The 22764-nt window shown below is 46.9% G+C and overlaps 1 protein-coding gene across 1 annotated transcript in view; it reads left to right on the forward strand.

Annotated features, from left to right (window-relative positions):
* The window catches only part of LOC115083210 (SCO-spondin-like), a 508366-nt gene that overhangs the window by 423986 nt on the left and 61616 nt on the right, over positions 1-22764 (forward strand). Inside the window, exons 96-99 of the mRNA XM_029587016.1 lie at positions 6194-6333; positions 14326-14372; positions 15935-16201; positions 16669-16830. Of these exons, the coding sequence (XP_029442876.1) occupies positions 6194-6333; positions 14326-14372; positions 15935-16201; positions 16669-16830 (616 nt within the window). The remainder of the gene's footprint in view (positions 1-6193; positions 6334-14325; positions 14373-15934; positions 16202-16668; positions 16831-22764) is intronic.

The raw sequence follows: 22764 nt of genomic DNA on the forward strand, positions 1-22764 counted from the left end.
GAACTTTCCTCAGGTTCCATTACTTTCCCCAATCAAGATGTTTAAATTATGGATGAAGGACGTTTTGCTTATTCAAGATTCTGCATATCCCCCTATTCAAAAGATATTTAACCTGCCATCTAACAAGAAGAAATTAGATTCAACGCAGCAAGATGTCTCAATGAATTTAACCGAGTTTCTAGAGGACTCATCCGTGCAATCTTATAATAGAGCCACCCTGCTAATTTCTTTTGTGTTTTCGCAGGATCGAGATAATATTTCATGCTTGTATTTTCCCAATCGGGAAGTTTTGTTTAAGGGGGGAAAAGATTTGGATTTTCTCTGATCTCGCTCGAACTACCCAAGAGCGCAGGAACAAAATTCCTTGTTATGAGACCCGAAGTGTTGGCTTTAGGTGCCTCTTGTGTTTTATGACACCCATGCAAATGTATTATAGTGTTAAATGCTACTAAATATGTTTTCTTTGATCCTGGGCAACTGCGAGACTACATCCAGGCCAGGCGTCCCACATCTCCTGAGCCTGCTTAGGATATGTTTAGTATAATGGGGCAGCGTTAATTCAGGTGGCTGTTATTTACTTGTTTTATATCTTTGTATTATATGGCTGATTTGCCCTAAAGCCATTTTCTTTCCCCCACCCCCCCATATATACTTTTGTTTATCATGAGGTCTCTGCTGTTTAAATTTCTGCATCTGTTTTTTATGTTCAGATTGTCCTTTTCTTTTTCTTTTTCAAGCATTGTATCTTCAGTTTTTCTTTTCAAATATGATTGTATTTGAATCATAGTCAAACTTCAATAAAAATAAAATTTACAAAAAAAACACATGAGCATAAGATGGATTAAAACTATAAAATACCATATACAAGGACAACTGTGGAGACAGCCTTTTTGGAGACAATTTAAGGGAAATGATCTCCCAGATTAAAGAGCAGAATGTGGCAGTACAGTCTCTGATGTCCAGTTTAGCAATCGAGAAGGTTCTATTCTTACTATAAGAAACCTTACTACCAAAGGAGACCATAAAGACAGTACCAACAAATACAGAATGTTTCCTTACCAGCCACCTGGACAACAAGCCCAGCCTTCACAGCAAAGGATATTTCAAAGGAGTCAGAGACCGCATAAACAGTAGCAGCAGCCTCCAAAACCCCACTAGGGGGTTCAGCCACAAAGACCAGTACAGGTCGGGGGCAGATTAATGTGTTTTTTCAAAGCTTGGTCCAGCATTACAATGGACAAGTGGGTATTGAACATTATTCAAAACGGGTACAAGCTAAATTTCAAACAACTCCTTCCCATCCCACACTCAATAGCTTCGTCATGGGATCTATCTCAGATACCTCTTTTACAACAAGAGGCCCTCAATCTGCTTGCTCAAAATGTCATATGTAAGTTTCCAGTGCCTCAAAACAATGAAGGCTATTACTCCCAATACTTACTCATCCCAAAAATGTTGGGAGTCCTACATCCAATCTTAGATCTCTGAACTCTCAACAAGTATTTATGCAGGGAAAAAATTCAAGGATCCTTTCATTCATTCAACCCAATGATTGGATGTGCTCCCTGGATCACAAAGATGCATATACTCATAACCCAATCCACCACTCATATTGATGCTACCTGTGTTTCAAGATAGGGTTGGATCATTACCATACAAGTTACACCCTTTTGGACTCTCATTGGCCCTGAGAGTCTTCACCACATGCCTAGCAGTAGCTGTGGCTCATCTGCAAAGGAAGGGGATAAGAATATTCCCCTATCTCAATGACTGGTTAATAGTCTCCTCCAGCTCCAAAAGTCTGCAGATTCATCTAGCTGAAACTATTTAATGCCTGGAGAATTTAAGCTTCTTAGTGAATTACAAAAAACCCATACTGGAGCCATCTCAAGTTTTTAATTCATTGGTGCAAAGATAGATACAAACCTATCAAGAGCTTTCTTGCCCAGGGACATATCCCAAAAGCTGCGCTCCCTCTGTCAAAGCCTCTATCTTCAACCCTACTCAACAATACAACGAATATTAGCACTGCTAGGTCACATTGCAGCGGCGATTCTTGTAGTACTGCAAACTCATTTGCACATGTGTTGAATAAGTGGGGCTTGAAATAGCAATGGTCACAGTATTGTCAACCCATGTCAGTAAGTGTGTCAATAACACAATCCATGAAAACAGACATAGCATGGTGGCTCACTCCATCAGTACTAGCCAAGGATGCCCCCCTACGTGTGGCTCCTCATCAGCTAATCCTCACGACAGATGCATCTATCCAGGAATGGTGAGCCCATGTACTCAGTTACAAAACACAAGGCCTGTGGACAAATACTGAGAAAACTTTTCAGATTAATTTACTAGAACTCAGAGCCATAAAGAATACTCTTCATGCCTTCTGCCATTTACTACAAGGAAAGAGTATAATGATCCACACGGATGATCAGGTAGTCATGTTTTACATAAACAAGCAAAGAGGGTCCGGTCCCTGGATATTATGCAAGGAAGCAGTGAACATATTGGAGTAGGCAGAGGCACACTCATTAACACTTCAAGCAATTTACCTTCCAGGGATAGCAAACACGGAAGCTGACAGACTCAGCAGAATCTTCCCCCAGTCAATTAGAGGCAAACAAATGTTTCTCAAATGGGGCCTACCATGGATAGACCTATTTGCATCTAAGCACAACAAGAAAGCAAGCAGGTTTTGCTCAATCCTTCCCAGTCCATTCTGGGAGACTCAGGATACTTTTCTCATTTCCTGGTCCAAGGGCTTAGTTTATGCTTATCTAATTCCTCTGATAGCAAAAACGATTCAGAAGTGCATGCACGACAAGACCAGAATGATTCTGTTCACACCAGCTTGGTCAAAACACCCTTAATATGCTTATCTAGTACAACTTTCAGCTCAGGTCCCAGTACTTCTAGGCAGCACCATAGATCTACTGACACAAAAAAATGAAACTCTCTTGCATCCATTTCATTCATCTCTCAATCTGACACTGTGGATGTTGAATGGAAAATTCTAGAAAAATTCAATTTCCCTCATTCTATCAAAGACTTAATAGTTTCTGCAAGAAAGCATTCTACCCGCAAGAACTACACATTCAAATGGTGTCAATTCCCTCTATGGTGTACTATAAACACCATTGACCCTTTCTCTTGTACTCCAGAGAAGTTGTTACTATACTTTCACATGCAGTCTTGTCTAGCTACTTTTTCCAAAAGAATGCACCTCAGTGCTATTGCAGCATATCACTCCGTGGGAAGCGGACCATCAATTTTCATCCACCCATTAGTTTTATGTTTCAAGAAAGGTCTCTTCCAGACTAAACCCCCTGTGCCAAAATCCCCAGTACCTTGGGACGTTAATGTGGTCCTGGACAGTATTCGCATCTACCATTTGAACCAATGGAGTCTATTCCCCTGAAATATTTCACTTGGAATGTTCTCTTTCTAGTAGCAATAATCTTGACCAGAAGAGTCAATGAACTTTAAGCTTTACTCCATTTTCCAATTTATTTAGTTTTTTTTCATGGCAAATTGGTAATTCGTACCCACCCGAAATTTCTGCCAAAGGTAGTTTCTGCTTTTCATCTGAACCAGTCTATTTCTCTGACAACCTTTATCCCAAAGCCACACAAAAATGGAAGGGAAAAGATGTTGTACACTTTGGACTGCAAACGGGCCTTAGCGTATTACAAACGCCGAACCCAGTCCCACAGATGCACCTCCCAGTTGTTTGTTTTCTAAAATCCAAATGCCTTGGGAACAGCAGTGACGAAAAGAATCTTATCCATTTCTGCTATGAGAAAAATTGTTCACAGCATGCAGGACCAGTTAGAGCAAGTGAGCAACAACTTCTTCAATTACCTATCTCCATGGGGTTCAATTGAAGACATTTGCAAAACAGCAACGTGGTTGTGACTTCACACCTTAACCTCCCACTATTGTCTAGACCAGAGCTTTCCAAACTTTTCATGTTGGTGACACACTTTTTAGGCAAACATAATTTCGTGACACAGTAATTCAGTCTACCAGCAAACCAGAAGTTAAAGGTTAAACGAACAAAATGTATTTCAACAATTTATGTATGTTTCCTTAAATATATACATAAATAAAATGTTTCACAACACAACCTATCTCATAATAAATATTTGCAGGCTTCCACTTCCTCCATGCTGATCTCGTACATTGTGAGATCAGCATAGAGAAAGTGCTACTCTTGCACATTCCCAAAGATTACATGTGCCAATCACTAAAAAGTAATTTTTTTTTTTACCTTTGCTGTCTGATCTTAGTTTTCTAATCGGTTGGTCACAGGCTTTTTTTTCCACCTTTCCTTTCTTGTTTTTTTGCCAATTCCTTTTACAGGGTCTTTTTTTCTATTTCTTTTCTCTCCATCTGTCTTCCTTCAAACACACAATCAGGTTCTCATTCTCACACGCTATCTCACACATTCTCACACACACAGGCTCTCACTCACATGCAATCTCACACATCCACAGCTTTCACATGCCTCTCTCTCATACATACATACATACTGTCTCTCTCGTGCACATGCTGTCTCACTCTCACACACACAGGCTCTCTCACTCCTACATGCTCTCTTGCTCAAGCACAGGCTCTCACTGGCACATGCTGTCCCTCTGCACGGGTTGCCGAAGGATGGGCTCTTCAGAGGCCCTGATCTTCCCTGGCCGTGACATGGGATCTGCAGCGGCCCTGCTATCGGGTTTCCTCCTCTTCTCGGGCTGCCGCGACGTGGGATCCGCAGCGGCCCTGCTATCGGGTTTCCTCCTCTTCTCGGGCCGTCGCGACGTGGGATCCGCAACGGCCCATTAATGCTGCTCTTCTTCTGTACGCAGCAGATGCTCCTCCTCCTTCCTGCCCATGCGGCTCCGGCAATGTTTTTCTTCCAGGGCTGCACAGGCAGGAAGGAGGAGGAGTGAACGTGACCCTTTTCTTTGGGCCGTGGTGATGTAAGCTCCACCACTGCCCGCCGATCTTCCTGCTATAGTTCCCTGCTTCCACCGGCCCTGTGGACCGGGTGACACACCTCCACACTACAGGCGACATACTAATGTGTCCCGACACACACTTTGGAAAGCTCTGGTCTAGACAAACCTTCAGCCTCCGACGCTTCAGTTGGCGTAGCAGTCCTAATCATTTGATGAACATTTAAAAAGCTGTCCATGAGGAGTCCGGGTTGTAAAAAAAAAAAATAGTAGCGATAGCAAAATAAATAATTATGGGAAGGCTGGAAAATGGAGGACCACTGTAACCACATTTCTTCCCAGCAACCCTAAGCTTGGGACTCCCAGAAAGCATGGCTAATTCAGCCTACTTATCGACAGAAAAAAGCAAGTTTGCTTATTGTAAACTGTGTTTTCCATAGATAGCAGGATGATTTAGCTATGTGAACCCACCCTCCTCCCTGAACAGCCATTTGAGACCTAGAAGATTATTAACTGCTTTAATACAAACTGAGAAGAGTCAGAGGACTGTGCAGGAAGAGCTGTGCAGGCTCAGTACAGCAAAGCTCTGAAGCTTGGAGAGATAGCTCTGCCCTCATTCTGCCAGATGACATTGCCCAGAAAGCATGGCTAATTCAGCCTGCTTGTTGATGGAAAAAAGGGGGTAGATTCTAGAATCTCCTTTCCATTGTAATAGGCTCATCTCCTGTGCATGGAAACCTTTGAGATATTTGAATGTCTCTCATATCTCCCCTATCTTGCCTTTCCTCCACAGTGTATATGTTTAGACCTTTAAGTCTATCCCCATATGCTTTAGAGCGAAGACCACTGACCATTTTAGCAGCCAGCCTCTGGACTGACTCCATCCTGTTTATATCCTTTTGAAGGTGCAGTTTCCAGAACTGAACACAGTATTCCAAGTGAGATCTCACCAGGAACCCATACAGGGGCAACCTAACTGAGTATAGTCAAACGTAGCTGGTTATGTTAGAAAGTTACCTGGGTAGTGTTACCTGGATAATTTGAAATTCCAGACAACTTATCTGGCTAACAGCCTCCACTGTATGCAAATCTATCTCATGCATATTCATTATGTATATCCTGAAAACCTGGCCTGTTTATGGCTCTCAAGAACCAGAGTTGGCCATTCTTCTTCTAGGAGGATGCTGTAACTAGGTTGGAGGCATACTGGATAGTGCATTTAATCTGTGTGTGATGTCTCATAGGGACTGGTGGAGCAGAATGGCGAATGTATCCCGCCCTCTGAGTGTGGCTGTCTGCATCTTATGCACATAGAAGGTGTTCCACCTGGGACTCCCGTCTACCTTCCCCCAGGAGAATCTGTAGTGACTGGGTGCAAGGAATGGTGAGCATCCTAGACTGACTATTGCCTCTTTTCATACTGGAAACAAAACTTCAAGATAGAATTCATTTTGTGTTGGGCATACCATTCCAGTAATGTTTTTCATACATATTCCAGAATCCTTTAACATCACATCTGATACACACGGTAAAATTTTGTCACTGCTGGCCAGGATCAGATTAGCAATTTCAGGAGTGGTAGAAGATGTGAGTCTTGAAGTGGGATTTAAAGGGGGGGAGAATGAGGATGATAATACAAAGAGAGACTAGTGGTTTATTTCAGAGAGAGGGGACAGCAGTAGAGAAAGATCTGCTACTGTGGGGCAGAGAGAAGACAGAGATTATGGAACTGGAGGGATGGAAATACAAACAGAGAGAAGATAGGAGAAAGAAGATTGGAAGGATGGGGAGATATATGAATCAATTAAGGACAGAGGGATTGTGGGAGTGAGTCTGTGAACAATTCTGAAAACAAGGAAAGTTGTTCTGACGTGGAGTCTGACAGAGAGTTATTGACATTCCCAGAGGACTGGATTGGGGGAGGTAGCCCTGCTGTTTGTAGTGAATGGGAAGGAGAGGAGCAATGCTCTGAAAATGCTGAAGGTGTAATCACAAAAGCATGTCTGAGCCAAGAAAGCAGCAAACATAAGCGACACTGCAGTAGGTGATGAGAGGCAGCAATGCAGGTATCAGAGAGGTGAGGCACAAAAAGGAGACAGATCAGGAATGACACTAACCCTACAGAGAGAGAGGGGGTAAGTGAGCAATCAAAGGGTGAGGGCCTCTCCAGCCGAGGAGGAGAATCTCAGTCATGGAGAAGGAAGCTGAGGTCAACATGTAAGCTCTGTGCTCGAATGGATGGCACCAGCCGTCCATTGCTCCTACCATGTGACAGGGGCCGACCAATGACACCGGTAGCCCCTGTGACATAGTAAGGGCAAAGGCTATCAGCGCCATTTTGAATACTGGCAGCTGACGGCCCGAGTGCAGGAGATCGCTCCAGGACCCCCGCTGGACCACCAGGGACTTTTGGCAAGTCTTGGGGGGGTCAGGAGGGTGGGTGGTTGTAGTTAATTAAATTTAAAGGGTTGGGATGGGTTTTTGTTTTTTAACTTTAATGGGAAACGATTACCATACGTAACTAATGGACGACTCGGGGTCCCCCGAAAACGGATGTAACGGATTTGGGTCCCGACGAATACGAATACCGAATCGAACGTATCCTTCCCTGCTGCAAATCCCTAGCATCCAGTCTGGTTTTTAAGAATCCCCGTATTGAACATACATGAGATAAATTTATATATATCTGCTCGCCAGTGCATACAAATTAATCCCATGCATGTTCATTGTGGATATCCTGAAAAGTGAGCTTGGGGTGGCCAGGGTGGGTGGGATGACAGGATGGCTTTGGGACGCCCTGTTGTCCCTCTGATATATTGTATTTATTTATTTATTTATTTCACACTTTTCAAGCACTTTTAAAGCAGATTACATTCAGGTACTGTAGGTATTTCCCTATCCCCAGAGGGCTTACAGTCTAACAGGGAGATGCATCAAGCCACGACAGTGCTCTAATGCACGTTAAACAGCATTTCCTGTTCGTACCCCAGATCAGATTGGACAAGTGGGTTTTGCATCCCTACCAGCAGATGGAGGCAGAGAACTAAACACTTTTCAGGCATTGCTACTTAACCAAGAGCGCCACCTGCAGTCCCTCAGGTATTTCTCTCTCTCCAGCAGATGGTAGAGATGCAATGACTAGTTAAAAAAAAAGTTAGTTTAGGGAAAGAAAAAATAGGTTCCTTCATGGGCCATCCCTTAGGTTGAGCACGGCGAGTGTGTGTGTGTGTGTGGGGGGGGGGGGGGTTTGGTGATCCCTGTGCTGCTTTAGCCCGCGCCATCCAGGGTTAGGAAAACCAGGGGTCCTGGTTCCCTCCTTTCCCTGAAGGCTCCTTCCACGAGGATCAACCGATAGCCGCCTAACAGGAAAGTATTTTATTCTTATTGGTCTCTTGGCTGGGCTGTTGGGGGTGCCTGTAACTTTAAAAGAAAAAAGAAAGGCAGGCTGGAGAGAAGCAGGTGCTTTCTGTAGAGCCACAGCCAGGTGTTTAGTTGCAAACCACTGGACCAGGGGAAAGGAGATAGTTTTCTGTGTGGCTGCTGTGTCTGTAATTTCTATGGTGGCTCGGGCCACCACATTTTGCTTGCTCTGCTGCGCCGGGCCTCACACTGCGCAGAGTGTTTTCCCCTTCCCCGGCATGGTGCAACCTCGGAGCTTGCCAAAACCTTGCTGGGCCTGTGGTAGTATTTGATTGCAGCTCAACTAGGCCACTTGTTGTCCTGACTGTGCTGCAGAGGGGGAGCAGCCCTCGTCAGAACAAACAACCGATAGGAGGGCTACCACTTCGCAGGGCCCTGTAAAGGGGGTCACTGGGGGAGATTTTGTCTCAAGAATTAGAAGAGCCACGCAGATTTCAATGCATGGACCAACCCAGGTGCTCCAGGACTCTCCCTCTCCCTTTCTCCGGCAATGCGGGCCGGGACTGAGGATCAGAGGGTGGAAAGTGTGTAGTTGCCTGAAGAGGACGACAGTGAAGGAGATTTTTCCAGAGTTAGTTTTACTCATGCACAAGGCCTTTTTGTCGAGAAGGAGTGGAGGGGCTAAATGATCTCTCCACCAAAAGCGGCAGCCCAATCCTAAGAAGACTAAAAGGTCTCCGGTCAAGCGCTTGGGCTCCCTTCTCTGCCGATTGGGGCTCAGTCACCCTGATGCGGATTTGGATGCAGAGGATTCAGATAATCGGTTGGCCAATCTGGATGAGGATCGGACAGATGTGGACCCTGATGTTATTCAGGGGGATGAGTCGACGGAACGCAAGGAGCCAAGACAAGTCTGTGGATTTATCTGAGTCTGAGGAAGTCCCTGTTGCGAAGGGGGATGACCCGAGAGTTGTCTGTCTTTTCCACAGGGAAGAATTGAAGCCGCTTATTCCTCATGTCCTGAAGATGCTGGGAGTGAAGGTGTTGTATGAAGACCTGGATAATGAAGGAGTGGATCCAGTTTTGGATGGTCTTCTAGGTCCTCTTACGGCTTTTCCTTTGCCTGAGAAAGTAAAAAAATGAGTGGACCGGGAGTGGAATGCTCCAGAAGCTAGGCTGAAGCTGGCAAGGGCAATGGCGAGATTGAATCCCTTGACTGAGGATGTCTTGCAGCTCTTGTCTTTGCCCAAGGTAAATGCCTCAGTTTCAGTAGTCACCAAGAAAACAACCATCCCGGTGGTGGGTTCCACTGTGCTAAAGGACATCCAGGATCGAAAGCTGGAGATCCAGTTAAAGAGGGTATTTGAAGTTTTGGTCTTAAGCCTGTGTGCAGCCATCTGTGGTAATATGATGCAGAGGGCCTGTTAGCATTGGGTACAGAAGTCTCTAGAGGGAGCAAGAGGCTCCTAGGCAGATGCTCAGATAGCAGCTCAGTTAGAAGCCGGCATTGCCTATGTAGCAGATGCCTTGTACGATCTCATTAGGACCTCAGCTAGGAGTATGGTATTGACAGTCTTAGCTGGCTGCCTGCTGCGGTTATGCAGTTGGTCGGTGGATATGTAGTCTGAGTCACAACTCTGTAATCTCCCCTTTAAATAGAAGCTGCTTTTTGGTGAGCATTTGGAAAAGTTAATTAAGCAGTTAGGATAGTTGAAAGGAAATAAGCTAGTGGAGGAAAAGAGCAATAGGAAATCTTTTCCAGCTCAATCGCATGAGGCGTTTTTGTCCCAACAAAGGTTCTTTGTCCACATTGAAGTCAGTTTCCGGGAGACAGCAATCCTGTTGAGGGTCCCAAAGGTTAGCCAGGGATGGTGCAGGTCAGAGGGCCGCAAATAGTAAGTCCTCACAATGAAGCCAGATTAGTCAACTCTCTCGAGGAGAGCTTTATTGGCTGATCTTAGATTTCTCTGGGGGACATGTAGTCATAGTGCAGTGTTTAGCCAGTCAGTATTTTCCTCATAGATTAGTTTGTGGATTGTGCATAGTGTTTTATGGAGAGTGGACCAAGATTACCTTGGACCAGTGAGTTCTGGGGGTAATAAGAGATGGCTACACTTTAGAATTTTCTTATCCCATCAGAGAAGCCTTCATGGAGTATCACTGCATGTCCTTGGGCAGGTGAGAGGCAGTTCGAGAGACCCTGTGTCACCTACAGAGGTGAGGAGCAATCGTATCCATCCCAACAGCGGGGCAAGGGTGAGGAAGATATTCAATTTAATTCACCATTCCCAAGAAGGAGGGGATGTTTCGCCCCATTCTGGACCTGCAAAAATTCAATGCAACACTGCAGATTTAGCGTTTTCATATGGAAACATTAAGGTGGTAATAGCAGCTGTTCGCCAAGGAAGATTTCTGGCCTCTCTGGATTTAACAGAGGCCTTTCCTCACATTCCCATTCGCATGGAGCTTCAGAAGTTCCTTCAATTCATGGGCTGGGCCAGCATTTTCAGTTTTGGGCCCTTCCCTTTGGGCTAGTTATGGCTCCATGGACCTTTACAAAAGTGACGGTTGTGGTAGTGGTTGTGATCGCCCCCGGACCCCCGCTGGACCCCCAGGGACTTTTGGCCAGCTTGGGGGGCCTCCTGACCCCCACAAGACTTGCCAAAAGTCCAGCGGGGGTCCGGGAGCGACCTCCTGCACGCGGGCTGTATTGCCAATGGCGCCAGGGCTACCTTTGCCCTCACTATGTCATACGGGCGACGGATCCACAGCATTTATCCCATGCCCCTTTGAAGTCCTTCACAGTTTTGGTCTCCACCACTTCCTCCGAAAAGGCGTTCCAGGCATCCACCACCCTCTCCGTGAAGAAATACTTCCTGACATTGGTTCTGAGTCTTCCTCCCTGGAGTTTCAAATCATGACCCCTGGTTCTGCTGATTTTGTTTCCAATGGAAAAGGTTTGTCATTGTCTTTAGATCATTAAAACCTTTCAAGTATCTGAAAGTCTATATCATATCACTTCTGCTCCTCCTTTCCTCCAGGGTGTACATATTTAGATTCTTCAATCTCTCCTCATAAGTCATTTGATGAAGACCCTCCACCTTTTTGGTCGCCCTTCTCTGGACTGCCTCCATCCTGTCTCTGTCCCTTTGGAGATACGGTATCCAGAACTGAGCACAGTACTCCAGGTGAGGCCTCACCAAGGACCTGTACAAGGGGATAATCACTTCCCTTTTCTTACTCGATATTCCTCTCTCTATGCAGCCCAGCATTCTTCTGGCTTTAGCTATCGCCTTGTCACATTTTTTTGCCGACTTCAGATCGTTAGACACTATCACCCCAAAGTCTCTCTCAGCTGGACTTGATCACGTTGCGCAACAATGCCAAAGTGAACAGATTTTTCAGTTGCAGAAGAGAGTTGGGAGTTGAAGGAATCGACACTCTGGGATTCTGCTCTACATGTTTCCTCCGTGGCCTCTTGGAGGATGAATCATGCGACGCATCGTAAGGTATCCGGGCAGGGTGGTGTTGGTGGCGCCAGCGTGGCCTCAGTGTCCCTGGTTTGCGGATCTGGTTCATTTCTCCATGGACGGACCCCTCAGGTTGGCTCACCTGCAGGGACTTCTTCTTGGTGTTATGGGGTCTTTGTGGGTCTCCATTTCAGCCGTTGCGGAAGACATCTTTGAAGGACCTTACTTTAAAGACGGTGTTCCTAGTAGCTATTTGTTCAAGCAGACAGATTTTGGAGTTACAGAGCTGTTTCTGTGAATTTTGGATGATGGGATCTCTCTGTGGACTGTTCCCTCGTTCTTGCCGAAGGTGATCTCAAGTTTTCACCTTAAGCAGTTGTTAGAACTTCCCGCGTTCCCGAGTTGTGAGTGGGAAGGCCGAATAGCGAAGTATCTTCACTGCTTAGACGTACAGCAGATGCTGTTGAGTTATCTTAAGGTGAAGAATTCCTTTCGGTGGTCGAATCATCTTTTTGTCCTGTTTGGTGGCGCAAAGAAGAGAACCAAGGCTTCTAAAGTCACCATAGCTCATTGGTTAAAGGAGACTATATTTTTTACCTATCAGTGTAGGGGTTGTGACATCCCGAGGGGGTTGCAGGCTCACACAACCAGAGCGCAGGCGACCTCTTGGTAGCAGTGTCAGTTGATGTTGCCGCAGGATATTAGTAGGACGGCCACTTGATCTTCTTTACACACTTTCACCAAGCATTATAGTCTGGATGTCAGAGTGCCTGAGGAGGCAACTTTTGGAGAGAGTGTTTTGAGAGTGGGTCTTTCAGGTTCCCGTCCAGTATAGAGGAGCTTGGGTACATCCCACTTGTCTGGATTAATCTGAGATACGAACAAGAAAGGAAAATTGGTTCTTACATGCTAATTTTCATTCCTGTAGTACCACAGATCATTCCAGAGACCCATCCCCTAATTTTTGTTTCTGAAAGACAGCATAACTGTGAGTGGTATTTTCTGAAGAATTTACAGCTGTATATAGTTGGGTTCTAGGACCTATACGAAGTGGTTTTCTGTGGACTTGGATGTGAGGGCTCCAGTTCAGGGGGCTCCAGCTGATCTTACTTGTTCGCCCTGGGAGGGACATTATTAGTTGAGATTTTTTGGACTCTGCATTGGTTTGGGTACAGGTCAATACTGAGGGACTGCAGGTGGCACTCTCAGTTAAGTAGCAATGCCTGAAAAGTTTAGTTCTCTGCCTCCAACCTGCTGGTAGGGATGCATAACCCACTTGTCTAGACCGCTCTGTGGTACTACAGGAACAAAAATTAGAAAGTAAGAACCAGTTTTCCTATATCACGTGATAGAGCACTATCGCAGCGAAATTGTGCAATATACGCTATATTTTGCATCTCCCTGCCCAGGTTCCCTCCCCATTACTTCTTTGCATGCGATTTGCAAGCATGAATAATGCAAATACATGCAAGTCCTATGCAAATATTTTATTGTTTCTAACCACCTTGTCATGGCCTGGGTCCGATCCCTGGACCTTGCCCTAGTCACATAGCTAGGGCAAGGTTTGGTTGGTGCCATTTTAGAAAATGGCACCAACTGGGCCAGCTGCAAGGGTATGCCCTGGCCCCACCGCGGGAGCCTCGAGTTGGATTTAAGGTTCCGAGGTGTCTGGGAGGTGGGTGGGCTGCCTGGGGTGGGGGCCTGGACCCTAATTGAATTTTCTTTTACTCTCGGGGTAGGGGGTTGTTATAGGAAGGGGGCTGGGATCCTATTTTTTAATTTTTAGCTCTGGGGGCGGTGGTTGGGCTGGGGCTGGGTTGCTATTTTGAAGGACTTGGAATGGGAGTTGGGGGGCCAGGACCCTGGTGTAGTTGTTGCACTTGAGGAGGCCGGGGCCTGGACCCAAATTTTCATTGATGGACGAGGGGTGGGGGGGCCGAGACTGGGACCAGATTGTTTATTAATGGACTGGGGGGTAGGGTGTCATTGCCATATGGGCTCCTTTTTTAATTTTTAAACTTTGGGGGGAGTCGAGGCTGCCTTGAGTAGCGGCTCTAGCACTGTCCCCTGCTCAGCCTCCATGTGGTTGCAACATTTTTTGGGGGGGGGGGCCAGCGGCCCTGTAAGGTGATGGTGGTCCCTTTAGGTTGGGGCCGCTATCAAGTTAAAGGGTCGCTAGGCACGATCTCTTGCCCCGCAGGGTTTGGCTGTGAGACAAAAGAATGAGCCATGCATCTACAATGTTTTTTTTGGGGGGGGGCCCCACTAGTATGGTGACAATCCCCCCCCCCCCATGAAAAAAACATCATGGCTTGATGAATCTAAGAGTAAGTTTGTACCTGAGACAATGGGGGGGTAAAGTGACTTGCCCTAGGTCACAAGGAGCAGCAGTGGGATTTGAACCCTGGCTTCCTTGTTTCCTCTGTTCTAACCACTAGGCTCCTCCTTCCTGCCGTATATAGCATGCTTATTATTTGGCCTGCTGCCCCGAAACCTTCAGCATGTCCTCAGCATGCCACTAATAGGGAGTTTTTCTGTCTCTGCAGCGTGTGCCGGGATGGGGAGCTGCAATGCACCTGGAATAACTGTGAAGGTAGGAGGTTGCTTTCACATTGCTCTTATAGCAGCGTGCTGCTGCCCAGCGGACAGTGTCCTGTAGCCCCCCAGCTGCCAGGCTGCAGGCTGGCTACATGCTGAATTGTGAATATTTTGGGCTCTTATTGGAACTTTCCTGGGTCATTTCTGGGAGGAATTAAGTCAGCCGGCTAACTCTGATATTCAGAATTATCTGGCTAACTCTGTTCATGCCAAAGACCTTTCCTAAAGTTAACCAGATAGAGTTATCCGGCTATCTTTAAGAAAGCCAGCTATAGTCAATAGTGCAGCTGCACCATTGAATATCTCTTCTTAGATACCAAATAAGTATATCCAGCTAACTTTGCAATCCAGCCAGAGGGTGATATCCAGTGCTGTTCAGACGTAGCTGGACAACTGGTGGGGGTTTGAAGCTTCTGCTGTGCTGACCGGCCCAAAGATAGCCGGATCGCGCGTTAGCTGGCTAAAATGTAAGCGGCTAGCTCGGGGGATTTGATAGCAATGCTGGAAGTGTACATTAATAATGTTGCTGCCAGAGTCTGCAGGGCCGGGGCAGGAGGAGGCGGCTTGGTGATTTGTTAAAAATATGGTAAGAGGTGGGGGAGTCCAGATTTGGGTTGCTACAACCACTTCTCACTTTTTTTTCGTTTGGTGTGTTGGGGGTACGCACTAGCCCTCACTTATGTCAAGTGTTTTCATGGGTGAGGGGCTGTGAGATCAGGCCTGAAGGCCCACATATTTTATTTTTTGTACCGAATTGGCTCTTAACTGGCTATATCCCTGCAATATATAGCCATGTCACAGATTATCTCCTGGGCTCTGCGCAACCCTCTGCAACGCACTGTTCAGAGCCGGCTCATTTGCAGTAAAAACAACTTCATTCCCTGCATCAGTGTTCACTTCACATCCGCAGCTTTCGGTTCCCGTCCTGAGACTACAGGACAGCCACAGTAAGATAACCTTGGCAATCGGCTGTAGGTCAGCCCAATTCCCCGGCACCATATAGAACCGACTTCTCAACTGTACCTTTTGCAGATTCAAAATCCCTAAGTGAAGGCTGTGGGCATCTCTGCTTCTGGGCCTAACTCCAAATATCAGAGTTGGCCAGATAAGTTATTCGACTCACTCAACTCCACCCCGGCACGCCTCCGAAAGGCCATTTTGTTAGCTCTCCCAGTTGCTTTATTACATTGACTGGCTACCTGTAGGTTATCTGAGATGGTTACTCCTAGATCTCTGCCTTGTTTAATAGTTTCCAATTCTTGTTCTTCTACTTGCTACTTGCCAGGTTCTTGTGACCTGGATTGGCCACTTTTGGAAACAGGGTTCTGGGCTTGATGGACCTTTGACTGACCCTGTATATCAGATCTTATGTTCTAACAGGTTTAGTCTTGAAGCTGTGCTACAGTGTTTCCAAATTCCTGACCATTCTTCCAATTTATCAAATCTTCTTTCATTTTTACCCCTTCCAGCATATCTACTCCGTTACACAGTTTTATATAATCTGTGAATAATAATTCTGCTTTTTTTTATCTTGTCATATGTGTTTGCTTCCCTCAGGGATGGTGTCGCTGAGCGAATGGTCAGAGTGGACCCCCTGCAGCTCCTGCCTGCCCCTCTCGTCTCTTAGCGCCAACACGCTCGCTGCCTTCCTGTCTCAGAACGGCACAGACGTGTCCGTGGACCTGCCTCTCTACGCTTCCGTCCAGCACCGGTTCAGGGTGTGCCTCAACCTGAAAACGGGCTTTGCCTGGAGCGGAAACCTGTCCCTCTGCTCTGGGGAGCTGCTGCAGGAGAGGCCCTGTCCTCACACCGGCATCTGTGAAGGTACAACATGTCCTCTGCTCCGACATCCTGGCCCTCTAACCTTAGGCTCCCAGGGACGTTGAGTACTGGGGATGCCTGCAGCTCCACAGTGGTGCTCCTGGCAATCTGTGCATTTTAGCCTGGAAGATCAGTTATTTTGAGTGTTCATAGGCAGGATTCCAGTGTTTCTGGGTGCCCTGTCTTGTAGTTTTACAGAATCTTACTGCCTAATCAGCAGTTTCATAGGACAGTCCCAGTGACTTTTGTAGTTTCACCAGGAAATCTGCTAATGCTTTTTATGAATGAGTTTTTTGGGGATGAGATTCATAATCAGAGCTTAGTAAGGATCCTGATGTGTGTGTTCTGTATTGGAGAGCTGTGAGGATCCTGGTGCGCGCCGGTATCCATTGACACGGTGTGTCAGAGAGCCAGATGGCACTGAGCATGTTTTTTTGTTTTGTTTTTTTTTTGTTGCGCCTGCTTCTCAGATCTCTGTCTCTGGAGCGAATGGAGTCAGTGGAGTCCATGCCGGGAACCCTGCAGTGGGGGCTTCCGGGTCCGATGGCGTCATGTCCACCACCCCGCGGGAGGGAGCCGGTGTCAGGGTCCCAGGTTCCAGTCTGAGAGCTGCAATACTGCCGCCTGTCCAGGTAACACCGTGTGCACACTGCAGTCCATTCTGTCCTTATCTCCAGGATCCTGATCCCGAAGCCTCACATCTGTGAGGCCAGACATGGGCCGGCTTAGGGTATATACACCTTGGACTAGGACCAATCTCTGGCATTTTCGGGTTATGGAGTCAGGGGAACCAGCTGTACTCAAGGCTACATGTCAAATTATCGTAGACCAAGGATTAGGATATAAGGATTGACAGAAACAAATCAACATGCAACCTTTTTTGCATTGGTAATTGAGTCTGATTTTCAGAAGACATGTAGATGGATAACTGAATATTTATCCATCTAAATGGCTAGCCGGCAATATTTAGCACCATATGCATAGTTTGGGGGGCGGTCTAGGGGATTTTTGGAACGGTCCACAGTTAGCCACATAAATTATACAGCTAACTCCAAGATTCAGAATTAGCTGCTTAACCAATGTGGCTAACTCTGGTCGGCCCATAGGGCTGTCCTAAAGTTAGCCAGTTTAACATATCCGGCTAACTTAACTAGTTGCTCTGCAGCTGAATATTGGCCCCTATAGAAAAGGGAGGTGACCTCTTAACAGTTTCGTATTGCTGTGGATATAAATTGAGAGCCCTCAGGGGTGAGATTAGGGCTGGGTTTACTGTGGTGGCTCAGATGGCTGGTGAGCAGGCTGCCTCAGAGCTCGACGACGTCTCCTGTGGCCTTTCTCTCGGCAGTACCCTGTAAGATCATTTCCTGCACGCTTGCAAATAAAGATTTTTTTTAAAAGAAGAGAGAAACATCTCCCCCCCACCAAAAAAAAAACAAAAAACCAGCAACAACGTCTGGTACACTAAAGATTCAGTAGTAGGATTTTTTGTTTTTAGATTATTCATTTGACAGCTGAAAACCGGGAAACACATTTTCAGGCTCCCCCCCCCCCCCCCCCCCACTGCAGAGTTTTCCCTTGGGAAATGCGGGAAACGGGCTGGGCTGACGCTGGTTGCTGAGGGAAGTCTTGACCCCCATGCCCTTTACAGGTGCAAAGTACTCGGGATAAAGCAGAGGCACAGGGGCTTTCAAAAAGAAATTCCCACACGCACGTAAAGGGACCTGCCCTACTCCTGACCTCAGCACTGCCCCCTATTCCACATCTGGAGAGGTTTGCGGCTGTGGATGGGGCCTGTGTTTTACCCCATGGAGAAAGGGGGGGGGGGGGAACATGGGCAAACCCCTGTTTACCCATGGAAATCCTTTTGAAGATTGCCCCCAGAGAGATTCATTAAGGTCCTGTGATGGGGCCGCTCTTCTGGACGCTGGCAGGAGATGGGGGTGGGGAAAGGGGAGGCAGCCAGGAAGCATTCTGAGGACAGGAAGGTTGGTAGCACAGTAGAAGATTATTATTTTTGCATTCACAAAGCTTTTCACCAAATGAAGAGAGTGTGTGGCATGGAAAGTTTGCAAGCAATGTGAAGGAGACAAATGATAAAAGAACAGTCAAAGGACTACATGACACATAATACTAAAATCTTCATATAAATCCAAAGTGAGAGCAGAGAAATATAGAAACCCTTATAGAACAATTTATTGTTACAAAAAAATCATAATAACGTAAGAGACTAAAATCTCTTAACTCTCCTAAGGATTACATGTGAACTGGTTTAAAAGGGAATACTTTAAAATTGAAGTCTCAACATTGGCATCATCCTGCTGCAGAGAAAAATTAAACCATTAAAAAATTGAAAAAAAAAATTTACAGAAATCCAAACTGATTCACAACCTCCAGCAATTTCAGTTCCTGAAATGAAGAATCATTTAGATCAGGGATAGGCAATTCTAGTCCTTGAGTGTCACAAACAGATTGGGTTTTCAGGATATCCATAATGAATATGCATGAGAGAGATTTGCATGCACTGCTTCCACTGTATCCAGATCTCTTTCATGCATATTCATTGTGGTTATCCTGAAAACCTGACCTGTTTGTGACACTCAAGGACCAGAATTGCCTGCTCCTGATCTAGAGGTGACCTCATGAGGAGTTTGGTCATCAAACTTCAGAAGCTGGGTTCAATCTTACTTTCTGGCAGGCACTTCTGACCATGCCCTCGGGTGTTTGGAAAATGTCTAACAAGGAGCCAAAATTCAAGAGACGTGTCACAATTCCTGCCGGGGCATGCACAGAGGAGAACAAAGTTGGCAGTGCTAGTGGTATACAAGCTTCTGAGGTGTGATGACGAAATTATTTGGAGCAGTGGAATAATAAATATATCTATATCTTTTGCACATTTTTCCTTTTCAAAGCACCCATGAATTTTTTTCACCTGCTGTTTGTGCATGGAAGTTCCCTGTATGTACCCAGATCAGTCCAGACTCCTGGGTTTTGCCTCCCTTCCAGCAGATGGAGACAGAGAAAGTTTTACTGACTCTGGCAAATAACCTAGGGTACCCTCTGCAGTCCCTCAGTATTTCTCAGTCTCCAGCAGATGGAAGATGTTCAAAACCTGCAGTCTGGACTTAGTTTAAAAAAAAATAAAAAGGAATAAAAGAAGAAGAAGATTTGGTGATTCCTCCCAGGAGGTTAGCAGACCTGGTGGGGCTATCTCTCCTTGTCTTGAGGTTGACAAACAGGGGGTTGGGGACCCTTAGTTTGCTCGATCCCTAATCGCCAGGGTTCCAGCTCCCTCTTCCCTAGGAGGATCGAAGGAGCCTGCTGCCAGTCTTCAGCACAGGGAAGTGTGCCTTTTATCTCTTTGTAGCTTTACTAACTGATTTGATTAAAATTTAAAAAAAGAAAAAGAAACATTTCAGGAGAGTGAGAGGTTCTTCCTTTCAGCAGCAGTGGGCAGCTCGCACCAAGTTTCTCCAGTGTAGGTCTCCCATGGGCAGCCACTTTGAGAGAATGGAACGCGGCACAAAATGTGCAGACTGTGGTGATTTGCGCACGAGGCTCGCACAAAACGGCCACTGCTCCGCTGACTCCCGGTGGAAGAGGACAGTTCGGGCTTGCCCATGTGGGGAAGGGGGGGGAGGGGGGCCCGAGCGGCAGCGCAAGTTGGGAGGACTTATGCAGATGCCGCGGGAAACCCTGGAACTGTTTCTTGTGGGTGCGGGAAGGGTGGCCATATTGTCCAAGTTTGCGGGCCGGCAAGCTGCTGTTATGAAAGCCATGGGGGAGGAGGTTTCCCTCCACTTTCTGAGCCGATATAAGCCAGGCGAGGAGGAGGGGGCAGTTGGGGATGGCAGAAGACCTCCCAGGGGAGGACTCAGATAGTTATGCCTCTTTTTCAAAGGATTTTGTGCTTTTGATGCACAAGGCATATCGAGCCTGGAGATCCATGGAGCAGAGTGGGTCCAAGTGGGATGCTTCTTCTGGGACTCGGCCCAGTAAGAGATCCAGAAACGCAGGGAGGCTGGGGGCTACCAGGGTTCGACGGACCCTTGGAGAGCTCACCCCATGTGCTGCAAGAGATGATTTTTCAGAGGATTCTGATCTTGGCATTCCGGCTGGTTCTGCTCCTCCTCAGATGGATTCTTCCCTGGGGGGATAGGATTCTGAAAAGGGACAGGGAAAGGACCACCGGTGGACGGCGATCATCCAAAGGTAGTGCGTCTGTTCCGCAGGGAGAAGCTGGGGCCCCTGATCTCCCCTGTTTTGGAGGAGCTAGGAATAAAGCTTCTGGAGGAGGTGTCCGATCAGGAGGATGTGGAGGTCATGGCTGGCTTACGAGGCCCGGCAAAGGCTTTTCCATTTCATAAATCTGTCAAACAGTTGGTGATCAGGGAGTGGGATACTCTAGAGACCAGCCTGAAGGTGGGCCTGGCAATGGATAAGTTATATCCTCTGCCCGAGGACACCCTGGAACTCTTGCAGGTTCCGAAGGTGGATGCCACCATGTCTGCTGTTACCAAGAAGACGACAATTCCGGTAGCCGATGTGGCTGCTTTGAAGGATCTTCAGGACAGGAAACTTGAGGACCACCTGAAGATTTTTGAGGTGCCAGCACTTTGCATTCAGGCTGTGATGTGCAACAGCTTAATGCTTTGAGTGGGACTGCTTTCGGTGCAGCAGCTGCAGTCCAATAGGTCCATGTCCTCTCAGGAAGCGAAGCAGGCTGAGCAGCTGGAAGCTGTGGTAGCCTATGGAGCGGATGCACTGTATGACCTTATCAGGATGTCCTCTAGGACCATGATGTTGGCAGTCTTGGCAAAGAGACTACTATGGTTGAGGTCTTGTCGAAGTCTCAGTTGGGGGAGCTACCTTTCAAGGGGAAGCTGCTTTTTGGAGAAGTTTTGGAGGAGCTGATAAAGCATCTTGGGGACAATAAATGTTACAAGTTGCCTGAGGATAAGCCTAGAAGGGTGAGGAATCCCTCTTCGGGGCGTGTTCGCTTCCAAGGGAACAGGCGTATTCATTAGGGCAGATCCTCGGCAGATGCTCAGAACAGGCCTTGGGGAGGCAGCAATCCTATAACCAGTCCTTTCATGGGCAAAAGCCTAACAGGGATGGCTCTGGTCAGGGTGCCTCTGCAGACAAGTCAGCACAAGAAAGCGAGGCTGGTTCACTTCTCTGTCCTGCTTATAGGGGGTCATTTGGTCCGGTTTTATGAGGGGTGGACCACAATTATTATGGACCAATTGGACTTAAGCATGATAAAACAAGGTTATGCTTTAGAATTTGCTCGTCCACTTCAAGATCTGTTCATGGTATCCCCTTGTGCTTCCATGGAAACAAGATGGGTCTTTCAGCAGACTCTGGACTGGCTACGAAGCCTGGTAGCCATTGTCCCGGTGCCCGTGGAGAAGCACAGGAAGGGATGTTACTCTATTTACTTCATGGTTCCAAAGAAAGAAGGGGCTTTTCATCCCATTCTGGATTTAAAGAAGGTGAACATGGCCCTCAAGGTCCCTCATTTCTGCATGGAAACTCTTTGCTCTATTATTGCAGCGGTGCACAAGGGGGAGTTCTTGGCGTCCCTGGATCTGTCCGAGGCCTACTTGCATATAGGCATCCGGTCTGATCATCAGAGATTTCTGAGGTTCAACATCCACGGCATGCATTTTCAATTTTGCGCCCTGCTATTCAGGCTGACAAAGGCTCCCAAGGACTTTCACTAAGGTGATGGTGGTGGTGGCAGCAGCCTTCAGGAAGGAGGGAGTGCTGGTTCATCTGTATCTAGATGACTGGCGTATTCGGGTGAAGTTGGAGGCTTAATGCAGGCAAGTGGTGGATCTAGGGCTGCAGTGATTGCAGTCCAAGGACAGGGTAGTGATTTGGACCAAGAATCATTTAATCCCGTCTCAGGAGTTGGAATTCCTGGGAGCATACTTTAGTACCAAACTGGGGAAGGTTTTCCTGACAGAAGAGCGCATAGTCAAGGTGCAGTGCAAGTGTGCAGGTTGATGGAGAGTCTAGTGCCCAGGGCCTGGGATTACCTTCAGGTTCTTGGCTCCATGGCATCCACACTGGAGCTCATGCCTTGGGCATTTGCCCATATGAGGCCTCTGCAGATGGCATTGCTTTCCTGGTGTGATCTGTTGTCAGAGCAGTTTCAGCTTCTTCTACCACTTATAGATTTATTCACAGTCCAATCTCTCATGGTGGCTTGATCGGGACCATTTGTCTTGAGGGTGAACTTGGAGATCCCAGAGTGGACAGTGGTCAACACCAATGCCAGTCTCTCTGGTTGGGGAGCTGTCTGTCAAGACTGGATGGTGCAGGGCCAGTGGATGGTGGAAGAGACATCATGGTCTATCAATTGCTTAGAGATGAGAGCAGTGCATTTGGCATTGGGAGCCTTTCTCCCCATCGTGTGTGGCTATCCAGTCAGAATCTTGCCCAACAATGCAACGATGGTGGCTTATATCAATCAGTAGGGTGGTACCAAGAGTCGGTCAATTGCTCAGGAGCTGATCCACTGGGCAGAGCAGCATCTGACATTGAAAGCGGCTTCACACACA

The sequence above is a fragment of the Rhinatrema bivittatum genome, chromosome 2 (assembly GCF_901001135.1).
Source record: "Rhinatrema bivittatum chromosome 2, aRhiBiv1.1, whole genome shotgun sequence".
Lineage (NCBI taxonomy): Eukaryota > Metazoa > Chordata > Amphibia > Gymnophiona > Rhinatrematidae > Rhinatrema > Rhinatrema bivittatum.